This window comes from Marmota monax, unplaced genomic scaffold (genome assembly GCF_021218885.2).
Source record: "Marmota monax isolate L192 unplaced genomic scaffold, Marmota_monax_Labrador192_F-V1.1 WCK01_AAM20220418_F8-fsc00014, whole genome shotgun sequence".
Classification (NCBI taxonomy): Eukaryota; Metazoa; Chordata; class Mammalia; order Rodentia; family Sciuridae; genus Marmota; species Marmota monax.
In genome coordinates, this window is record NW_026695222.1 from 12,927,939 (window position 1) to 12,939,962 (window position 12,024).

Sequence of the window (12,024 nt, forward strand, 5' to 3'; positions counted from 1 at the left end):
CCATTGTCCTCTCCCTCTTCGCCGCAGCTGCGTCTGTTCCACACACTCCTCAGCCTGCAGCCTCATTCCGGCTCGTGGCTGTAGCTGGGGCGTTTACTCTCCGTCCCCTGCTCGGGGCGCCTCCGCTCCAAGTCTTCCCGGACCCTCCGGAGTCTGGTTCGTGGCGCCCCCTCGTGGTCACTGGGTGCCGGCGCTTTCGAGCTGGGCGCTGTGCGCATCCTTGACCTTGGCCGAGCACCCTGCTGTCAGAAAGATACAGGGAGGCTTATCGGCAGGGATGTGTGACCCACACTGTGGACTTGGGGCGTGGGACTGTCCCCATGGGCATCTGAGTTCCGGGCGATCAGAGGGAGTGTTGGCCAGAGACAGGACAGTCCCCCAGCCCCCATTAGCTTGCCACGGCTCTGCCCTGCTAGCTGCTCTGCCTAGAGCCGGCTCCAACCATGAAGCTCCTATCGCTGACTTTGGTGGCTCTGCTGCTCTTGTCCCAGCTCATTCCAGGTAACCTGGACCCCTTCTGGGGAGGGGAAAGATGGAGAGACTGAGGTCCGGCCTCAAGGGCAGGGAGGACTGACTCCCTGGGCCAGCAAGGGGCCAGCATTCAGGGTCGTGCAGAGGAGGTCACTGGCCGGCACCAGGTTGCAGATCTCAGGTACCAACTGCAACACCCAGAGTTTCTCCCCAGTCACTCCACCCTCCCTTCCCCTGCTCAGCTCCAGGGGCCTGGCACGTGAGGAAGAGGGGGACAGGTGGGTAGGAGAAGCCAGGAGGAGGACAGGGCAATAGCAGAACCTTTGCAAAAATGTCCCCAGGAGAGATCTCAGCTGCCTTAATGGGAGAGAAAAGCTTATATTCACTTTGCTGTCTCTGCCCCGACTCTGTGCTGGGAGCCAGGGCCACGGAGATAAACGGCATGGCCCTGGGGAGACAGCTAAACAGCCCTGCCACCCAGGCGGTGGCAGGGGGAAGCAGGGACTAGGTACACCTGGGAGGGGCCAGCCCAGGCAGAGGGCAGCACAGTCCTGGAGGGATACCCGGTCCTGAGAATTGAGAAGAAAAGAGAAAGGGAAGGAGAAGAGGTAGAGCAGGAAGGGTGGCCCAGGCAGAGGTCAGCTTGCTCGAGGGTCCAGACGTGGGAGAGAGCACGGTGCCTTCAGGGAACTGTCCCGACTGTAGGTTGGATGGGGGGAAGCTGAACATGTGTCCACGGCCCGGGTCTCAGCCTCCAGGGCCAGGTGAGGCTGCGGGAAGACTTAGCCAGAAAAGGGCCCTGGGCAGGTCTGCCCACCCCCAGCCTAGCACCAGCCACCTGCCACCTCCTGCTCATCTGGCAGAAGCTTCTGCCCTCCCCAAGGCCCACACTTACCATTCCAGAGTCCGAATGTGAGAAATCCCTAAGCAAGTTCACCTAGGTCCTTGCATCTGTCTATGGCTCGAAACACCACCCAACTGGGGTAAAGAAGAAAGCGCAGAACCCAGGTGAGAGCCCACCCCGCTGTTTTCTAACTCTGTGGCTCCCAAAGCCCCTCAGATGCTCACAGGGTCAGTCTCCTCACTTCTCCCAAGGTCTGACAGCATCGTGGGTGCACAGTGATATCAGGTTCAAGGAACAACAATGAACACACTGAAATTTTTCTCTGGGGAAGAAAAACAAGCAGTTTCTTTATTTTCTATGACTTATCTGAAAGTTCCCAGGAACTTCTATTCTGATAATGGAGGAGTTGGTGGGAGGAAGGAGCAGGAGAGATTGCACAGGGGCTGTGCCTTTTAAACTCAGCAGCTAGATGTTTGCTTTTCTTCAGTGGTGCACGCCTTTAATCCCAGCAGCTAAGGAGGCTGAGGCAGGAGGATCATGAGTTCAAAGCCAGCCTCAGCAATGGCGAGGCGCTAAGCAACTCAGTGAGACCCTGTCTCTAAATAAAATACAGAATAGGGCTGGGGATGTGGCTCAGTGGTTGAGTGCCCCTGAGTTCAATACCAAAAAAAAAAATTATTCATATTCTCTCTCTCTCTCCCTCCCTCCCCCCCCCTCCCTGGTACTAGGGATTGATCCCAGGGCCTCACTCATGCTAAGCAAGTGCTCTACCACTGTGCAACACCCCCAGCCCTTGCTATTTTTCACTTTGAGATAGGGTCTGCTAAGTTGCCCATGCTGTTTTTGAACTTGTGATCCTCCTGCCTCAGGCTCCCAATAGCTGGGCTTACAGGTGTGTGCCACCATGCTTGGCTTCAGGCTCTTGAATTTGGTCTTTTGGCATGTCTTCTTTCTTATGCCCCATCTTCCCCTTCCCAGAATTCCATCTGGGTTTAGGAGGAAATGACTGGATAGGTCATCAATGAATTAATGAGTTGGTTCATTCAGTAAATACAGTTGAATGGATTTCATGTGTCAGACTCTGTGATAGGTTCTAGAGTGACAAAAACAGAACAAAATAAGATGAGCAAAATCTAAGTCCTCTTTGACCTTACATTCTACTGGCCCAATGAATTTTTTAGAATAATAAGTGAAACATGTAGTATGTCAGGTGATGAGTTCAATGAGTAGAATAGGAAGGAAAGGGGACAGCAAATACCAGGAGGTGGATTTGCCATGTTTAAGGGAGTGCTCGTGGCATGATTCTCTATGACCTTAGGGAGCACAAGGAGTTAGTGATGAGGAAGAACACATAGGCTTCAGGGAATAGCAGGTGCAAAGGCCCTGGGGCAGGAACAGGAGGTGGTAGTTAAGGCCCTGGGCCTGATCCTTACTGATTTCTGGGATAGCTCTCACTGGGTATGGGATAGCTCTCACTGAGTATTCTAGTACTTGCTACCAGATCCCATGGATGGTGAAATCCCCTGGCCTTGTCAGGGGTTGGTCCCCATTGACTTGACCCTTCATTTCAATCAATTCTTCCATGTGGTTTCCAGATTAAGGCTATTCACACCTTCTCTTTCTGCCTTCCTCATTGGAGTCTGGCCTTGGCAGGTTCCTCTGGATCTCAACTCTCGTCACCTCTTTCCCTGTCTTCACCAGAGACAAGAGAATTTGCAGACTTTCCAGATCCATTTTATGCTACAGGAGAGCAGAGGGAAACGTTGGTAGCATCTCTCAGCCATTTCAAACCCCCCTTCAGGCGGTCCCATGCCGTGCTGTGTCCTCGCAGCAGACAGGAATTTCTCTAAAGCACTGGCAATGTCCCTGAGCTATGCTCTGACTGCCGGCAGGGAGTGCGCCCCTGCCCTGGCCATCTCTCCAGAGCATCCTGGGTGTTTAGAGCCACAGATCCTCTTGCCCTGCCTTTCCCCACGACTTCTCTCCGCTTCCCGGGGTCAGGTCAGTCCGCAAGCTGCAGCGGCGGAGAAGCAGAAGACCTCTGTGCCCAGCTTGTCCCACCGGGCTGGCAGAGGGGGATTGAGCTCCACCAGGGCTCTCAAGCCTGCTGCTGCGGTTACAGGAAGTGGATTGAGACTGCCCAGTGCCCTGGAAACAATTGCAAGTGTTTCCCTTGCACTTCCTGTGGGCAAGATGGGAGTTGGGAGGAAGCTCCCTCAGCCTGACCCTTGACCCCTGGAGCACTCAGTTCTTGCTCCTTAACTTGAACCACACTTGAGCTCTCTTCCCCTCTTCCCCTCACTGGACCAGAAGTTCTCCGAGGGTGGGTGTCTAACTCAGGGATAGTTGTACCTGCTCCCTAAAGTCCTCTTGGTCTATATCTGTGGCTATTTTCCTGGGATAGGCATCTGGAAAGGAAGTTGCAAGGTAAAGATTATTCGTATTTTTAAAATGTGTAGATTCTTGCTAAATAGCCTCCAAAGAGGCTAAAACAAAAAGCCTGAGTATCTTTCCTCTCTCCCAGACCAATAGCTCATCCTAACACTCAAGTTAAAAACCAAGATGCTGCTGTTAAAATGATGGTTTTTCCTTGTCTTCTTTGCAAAATAAAACACAGAATCCCAGATATTGAAAATCACATAAAGCAAATGAGTGACTTAGTAAATGTGAACAGGTGCTCGTCCTATAACCGTCTCACCCAACGAAGACAGAACTGGGTTTGTCATCAGACTAAGGGGAAGGGCTGAGTCTGACTTCTAGGCAAAGCCGAACCTCAGCACAACGTGGACAGGGATTCACAGCAGGCCTCAGGCTGAGAAATGGCTTCAGGACCCCCCATTTCCATGGAAAGCACAAAACCAAGAAATAGGGGGGATTTTGCATCCCCAAATTCCTTATCTGACAACTCTGTACCTGACAGAAATCAGGCTGCTTTTCAGTGTGGAAAGACCTGGTTCCTTGGGGAAGAATGATAATGATTTCAGTACAAAGTTTCCAATACTGGTGACTTGAGAAAAGAGGAATTCTCAGCGTTTTGTCCTTTATTAATGAATGGAAGCGATTTCAGGGTGTAACAAAATATTCTAGGCCCATCTTGTACAATTCCTGTACCAGATCTTGAGCAAGCTCTAAGGTTTGTAATAGCCAATTTTATCCTTGCCTGGTCTGCCTTGGAGTAGTAATTCCAGGGGTGTGGAGCCTTCAAAGAGCCACTTCCATGTCCGCCCCCTGGGCCTTTGTGCTTTTGCTTTACATTTCACTTCTATACCTGCTATGACCCCCACAGTGCATTGCTCTCATTTTGCTTTAAATGATCATCTTTTTCTTCCCAGTGATGGGATTGAACCCAGGGCCTCGCACATATGACGCAAATGGTCTTCCACTGTATCTCCAGCCCTAAGCAATTATATTTTAAATGAGAACAAATGTTGTTCACTTTTGGCCACATATTAATCAATTCTGGCTCTCTTTACTCCTTTATGTAGACATCTAATCTTCCATCTGATATAATTCTTCTCCTGCCTGAATAACTTCTTTTAACACTTCTTGTAGTGACATCTTTCGGTGATAAAATTTCTCAGCTAAAGTTGTAGCTCCCCATTTTTAGAGGACTTATGCAGTGTAAAGAATTCTGGGTTGAGTCATGCATGGTGTCAGACACCTATAATCCCAGAGACTCAGGAGGCTAAGGAAGGAGGATCACAAGTTAGAGGCCAGCCTCAACAATTTAGTGAGGCTCTAAGCAACTTAATGAGAACCTGTCCCAAAATAAAAAGGGCTGGGAAAGTGACTCAGTGGTAAAGACCCTATGGGCTCAATCACCTGAAAGATTGGGAGAAAAGAAGGAAGAAAGGAAGGAAGGGAGGGAGAAAGTGAAGGAGGAAGGAAGGAAGGAGCTGGATTGATTTTTTTTTTTGTACTAAGGATTGAAAACCCAGGGGCACTGTCCACTCAGATACACCCCAACCCTTTTTGCTTTTATTTTGAGACAGTCTTCTTAAGCTGCTTAGCGTCTTGCTAAATTGCCAATGTTGGCCTTGAACTTGTGATCCTCCCACCTCAGCCTCCAAAGTCACTAGGCTTATAGGTGTGCCCCCCCCCCCACACCTGGCCTGGATTGAATTTGTTTCCTTTTGTTACTTTAAAAGCCTCTCTCTATTGTCTTCTGATAGTGTGCAGTTTTTGATGGACTTCTTCTATTATTGTCATCATTTTCCCTGTGTATTTCATGTGTCCTGTGGCTCTCTCAGATTTTTTTCTTTAGCATGATTTTTAGGATTTGCTATGACATGCCTCTGCCTGCTTCTCTTCAGGTTTTGTTCTGCTTGGAGTTCACTGAGGCTCTTGCTTCTGTGCATTGACTATTGTTGTCAACCTTGAAACTTCTTTGCCATTATTCCTTCAAGTGCTGTTTTGGGTCTCTCCTTCTCTTCTCCTCTGGGGCTCTGGCTGGAGGAATGCTAATCTGCTCATTATGTCTGCGCTCTCTCTCCCTCCCTCTCCCGCCCTCGCTCCCCCTCTGTGGTTCATGTTGGTAGTTTCTGTTGCTATGTCTTCACCTTCATCCATCTTTCCTTCTTCAGTCTAATCTGCCCTTAATCTCACAAAATGAGCTCTTCGTTCACTAATGTTTCATTTCAAGAATTTCCATATGAATATTTTTACACCTTTATTTCTTCTCATCATGCCCTTGTTCTCCCTGTACCTTTTTTAGCCTGTGGAGCATATTTAAAATGTCCATCTGGGGCTGGGGATGTGGCTCAAGCGGTAGGGCGCTCGCCTGGCATGCGTGCGGCCCAGGTTCGATCCTCAGCACCACATGCAAACAAAGATGTTGTGTCCGCCGAAAACTAAATAAATCAATCAATAAATAAATTTTTTTTAAACAATGTCCATCTGCTAGTTCCATCATCTTTGTTATTTCTGGATCAGTGGATTGATTTTCTCCTGGTTATGGGTCATATTTTCCTGATTTTGTTGTTGTTGTTGTTGTTGTTGTTGTTTTGCCTGGAAAATTAGCTGGCGGCTCTATACCCTGTCAAATTTACACCCTTGGTTGCTGTATTCAGTTATATTCCTTTCAAGAGTGCTGGATCATGTTCTGCCGTGCACTTAGGTCACTAGTAATCAGATGGACAATCTTAGAACTGACTGTTAAGCTTCTTCAGGGACCTCCTTTGGTCTAGGGCTAATTTGGCAATGACCCTCTGGCCTTTCCCCTCAGGGAGGTGGGCATACAGAACATTCCCAGACCCTCACAATCATGGGGATCGTTCTCCTACTTCCTTTCGAGATTCTTTCACTGGCCTTTGGTAGTTTCTTTAAACCTGATAACTACTCCGAAGACTGGGGGCTCCCCGCACTCTTGCTCACCCCTCCCTCTCTCTCTTTCTCTTTCCCTCTCTCTAATCCCACGACCCACAGATTCCAGCAGAGTTAACCTCCTTGAACTTCAGTTTCTATTCCTCTATCACTCCACCCTGGTGGCCCCATGAGGGGTTCCCTCTCCTCACCCTAAAACCCCAAACTCCTCCTGTCTCTCCTTCTTTTCAGGTGACGCCTTGAGGTGCTGGAACCTTCATGGCAAATGCCGCCAGAGATGCTCCAGGAAGGAGAAGGTCTATGTTTACTGCACAAACGGCAAAATGTGCTGTGTGAAGCCCAAGTACCAGCCCAAGAACAAGCCATGGCTGCTGTGAGTGCCCTGCAGCCTGGAGCCAGGAAAAGGCCCATGAAGTCACCCTAGATTTGAGCCGGGGGATTCTTGAGCTCTTTGTCAATAAACATCTGTGGCTGACCCCCGTGTTCGCCTGTTGGTGTACCCCAGGACCCGCAGGAGAGCCCCGCACAGGTGGTTCAGGAAGTCAAAACTACTTTCATAAGACGACACTCACTCTCTCACCAAAGCTCGGTGGAATTTCCTGGAATCTACAAGATAGGGTGGCATAATTGTTCTGGCAGCTAACAAAAGATGTATTTGTGTGCTCTTCTAGAATTTTTTAAGGTAAAAAGCTTAAGATAAAAGGATGTTTCTTTTCAGAAATTAACTCAGTGATAATTCTGTTCTCAAACTGTCCTTGGTTGCATTATTCATCCTGGTACCCTCATCCTTGTACAGTGAATCATTAGTTTGAAATCTCAAAACTTTCCTTGAACAAAAAATAAGTACACTTTATGTTCTTGGTTTGCAGAAGTATATTAACAACCAGATTCAGAAGGAGAATGTTCTCCCTGAGGGAAAAATAATATTTATTCTAGTCCCTAACTAGAATAGATAAATAATATCTATTCTAGTTCTTTTAAATACAATTTCTGGCATCTGTACAATTTAAAATTATAAGAGGGGCTGGGGATGTGGCTCAAGCGGTAGGGCACTCGCCTGGCATGCGTGTGGCCCGGGTTCGATCCTCAGCACCACATACAAAGATGTTGTGTCCGCCGAAAACTAAAAAATAAATATTAAAAAAATAAAAAAAAAAAAAGAAAAAAAAAATAAAATTATAAGACATTCACAGAAGCAGAAAAAATATGACCCACAATCAAAAATAAAAATAATCAAATAGAAGCAGACTCAAAAACAGTACATTAACAACTTTAAATAGCTATCATAAATATACTAAAGAAATCAGAAGAAAAGATTTATTTTAAAAAAGATGATAGGGACGGGCACAGTGGCACATGCCTGTAATCCCAGCGGCTTGGGACACTGAGGCAGGAAGACTGTGAGTTCAAATCCAGCCTCAGCAAAAGTGAGGCACTAAGCAACTCAGTGAGACCCTGTCTCTAAATGAAATGCAAAATAGGGTTGGGGATGTGGCTCAGGGGTCAAGTGCCCCTGAGTTCAATCACCCCTGCATCAAAATAAATAAGAAAGATGATAGGATGGAAAATTAAAACTAATATATAAGAAAGTATCTGTTTTCTACTGCCATATCACAAAACCATTCCAAAACTTAGTAGATTAAAATATAACTTTTTATTATTTCTCACAATTCTGTGGGTTGAATGAATGTTTCTGATTTTCTCACATGGAGTCACTCATGTGACTACATCTCTCTCCACCAGGCCTCTCCATCTCAAGGAAGTTACTTTGCCTTCTTATGCAGAGGCTAGTTCCAAGAGGGGAAGGCCCAATACACAGCATCTGTCAATCTTCTGTTTGTATTATTTGCTGGAGTCTCATTGGCCAAAGCAAGTCACATGACCCAGGGTCCAAAGACATGAACACTTGATAGGATCCATTGCAGATCATCACATAGCAGTCCCTCAAGTGGAATCTGTAAGAATAAATTGAGCATTTTAAACCAAAAAATATATGATCTAAAATCAAGAATAATACACTAGATGTGCTTCACAGCAGACCGAGTGCATAGTAGAAGAAAGAAAGAAAGAATAAGTGAACTCAAAGTAGATCAATAGACGATACATAACTCAAACCCCAGAGAGAAAAGAAAGAATGCAAAATAAACATAACAAAGCACAAGAGGCTGGAACAATATCAAATAGCCTACTGTGTGCTTAAGTGGAGTACCAAAAGAGAAGAGGGGAATATATATTCTTAAAATATAATACTGTAAATTTTCCAAAATTATTGAAAGACATCAATCCACAGACTCAAGAAGATCAGTGAAGCCAGGTGCAGTGTCATCGCCCTGCAATCCCAGATACCCAGGAGGCCAAGGCAGGAGGATCTCAAGTTCACAGTCAATGACATAGGCAACATAGTGAGACCCTGTCTCAAAAAGAAAAAAAAAGGAAAGAAAAGGTGCTGAGATCCACGGCCGAGTCTGTATGGCCCCTGGCATTTTGCCAACAGTATTGATTGACAGGCGAGGCATTACTATCCGCCTCTGCCGCAACTTTTGAGTTCTCGCACTATTTTGGAGTTCTCGTGGGGATTTCCGGGGATTCCCCGAGAGTTCCCATTGGTTGGGGAAGTGCAGGAGGAGGGATTTCCGGGAGAGATATTTCCGGCTGGGGGTTCCTGGACAAGCCTCCTGGTGCGTTTGGGAGGATTCCCCGGGAGCTGTGTGAAGTGTTTTCCTGCAGTTTAAAAATAAAGTTTGTTCCTGCTTCAGTGGCTCGTGATTTGTGCCCAGCCAGACTGCGGCATTTGGTGGCCCGTACGGGGAACGTCTGAAGCTTCGGGGTAAGTGAAATTGCTTGCCCCTAAGGGAAGGCTAGAGAATGGGTGACCATTTTAAAAAACAATGTGTTCTTGTTTTGATTTGTTTTGTGTTTGTTTCAAGCTGCCTATCCCTAGAATTTTCTCAGGCAGATTGGGAAAAATGGTTGGCTCAAGGTTTGAAGTTGTTCGCCCCTGAGGAAGAGATAGAAATAGACCACAAATGCACATATCAAGAAAATAGGAAAATTGATACAACGACTTTTTGTTCTGTTTTTGTTTCATTCTGTTTCGGTTTTGTTTTGTGTTATCTTATTGGGTTGCGTTATCTTTATAACAGATCAGAAATTAGTAAAAAACAAACTGAAAGAGTGTTAAGTAAATTGTTAGAGGTTCAGACCATGGAGAAAGACATTTTAGATCAAGCAAAAGAGAAGGTCTCTCAAGCTAGTCGGACAGAGGAAGAAAATTTAAAGGAAGAAAGCTTAGAGGAGAAACAGCTATTAGGGAAAAAGCTCCAACAGGAGGCTGCTACTAACACCATTCTATCACCAGAGGGCGTAATTCAACCAACAGCTCCCCCTATGGAGATAGCTGAGTGGCCCTCAAACCCCGTAGTTGATAGATGGGATCCTGAGACAGGACCTCAAAGATTAGCATGCCCTGTACTTGAGCAGGCAGGAGGGCAGCAAATTCACCGCGCTTTAGATTTCAAAACAGTGAAGCAGTTAAAGGAGGCTGTAACAAACTATGGTCCTCAAGCACCGTTCACTGTAAGCATGGTCGAATCCATTACCAACTTGGACATGACGCCAGCAGATTGGGCTAGTATGTGTAAATCTGTGCTAAATGGAGGACAATATTTGTTATGGAAGGTTGCGAATGAGGAATTTTGCAGGGAGACAGCTAGACGAAATGCAGCAGCCGGTTACCCTCAAAGAAATCTAGATATGTTGTTAGGAAAAGGACCTTATGAGGGTCAACGGCAACAAATTGAATATGATCCTGGCGTATACGCACAAATTGCTGTAGATGCGGTTAGGGCATGGAAAACTTTACAGGGGCATGGAGGTTTACAAGGTCAATTATCTAAGGTAATACAAGGAACTAATGAACCTTACGCTGAATTTGTAGATAGGCTTATTCAAGCAGCTTCCAGAATTTTTGGGGATACAGAACAGACAATGCCATTTATAAAACAACTGGCTTATGACCAAGCAAATCGTTGTTGCAGAGAGGTCATTAGACCATGAAGACATGAAGATTTAAACACATATATTAAATTATGTAGAGACATTAATGAACAAGGGCAAGTCTTAGCAGCAATACAACAGGCTTTAGATGCCAGGCCAAAAACATGCTATAATTGTGATCAAACAGGACATTTTAAAAGGAGTTGCCCCATAGGAGGAGGGTTTAACAAAGCTAGATATCAAACGAATAGAATACCGGGTATTTGCCCACGATGCCGTAGAGGGAAACATTGGGCTAATGAATGCCGTTCTCAAACCACCATAGAGGGTATTCCGTTATCAAAAAACAGACAAGGACCAAGTGTTTACCCACGATATCGTGGAGAAAGGCATCAGGCTCCATTGTCAAAAAAAGGACAGGGGGGCCCAATGCTCCGGGGCCCACGACCACAAATGTATGGGGCACTGGAGGAACCCAGAAACACCATGGAGGAACCCAGCAACACCATCAGGGTAGTGCCCAGGACACATTATCCATCAGATCTCTCATCAGACGAACCAGAGGGAGCGCAGGGTTGGACATCTGCGCCTCCGCCAGAGCAGTACTAACTCCAGAGATGGGAGTTCAAATCATTCCCACAGGAGTAAAAGGACCTCTTCCCCAAGGAACAGTAGGCTTATTGTTAGGACGCAGTTCTTCTACGCTAAAAGGACTTATGATAAGTCCCGGGGTAATTGATCCCGATTATGAAGGTGAAATAAAAATTATAGCTAGTTCTCCAAAGGGTATATCAGTAATTTCACCAGGAGATAGAATAGCACAGTTATTAATAATACCCAGCCTACATGATAAATTTTCCAGTAGTACTATAGAAAGAGGTTCCAGGGGATTAGGCTCCACAGGTGTAGATTGGGCTATGCTGTCTTTAAATTTAGATTCTCGCCCCATGCTAAAACTAAATATTCAAGGACATGAATTTAATGGGCTACTGGATACAGGTGCAGACCTTAGCATCATATCTCGTCAAGAATGGCCAAAACATTGGCCGTTACAACAAGCCACTCAAACGCTTCAAGGCCTAGGAGTGGTGACTAATCCCCATAGAAGTGCAATGGTATTAGATTGGAAGGATCCTGAAGGATGTGAAGGAACTATACAGCCATATGTATTGGATCATCTTCCTATAAATTCATGGGGAAGAGATGTCCTAGATCAATTAGGTTTGACATTAACAAATAACATCAATCCAAATGTGCCCACTATTAGGGCTAGACAAGGTTTCAGGAAAGAAAAAAGATTAGGAGAACAAGGCATAGCAGCACCAATTCAAATAGATCAGGGAATAAATAGACATGGACTGGGTTTTCAGAAGGGGTCACTGAGGCAATAA

At 46.2% G+C, this 12,024-nt stretch overlaps 1 protein-coding gene across 1 annotated transcript; it reads left to right on the forward strand.

The window, feature by feature from the left end:
- Window positions 1–443: 443 nt before the first annotated feature.
- Defb123 (defensin beta 123) lies at window positions 444–7,014 on the forward strand. Its single transcript, XM_046433040.1, has 2 exons — window positions 444–501; window positions 6,869–7,014. The coding sequence occupies exons 1-2, from the start codon at window positions 444–446 to the stop codon at window positions 7,012–7,014; spliced, it is 204 nt and encodes a 67-aa protein (XP_046288996.1).
- Window positions 7,015–12,024: the final 5,010 nt, after the last annotated feature.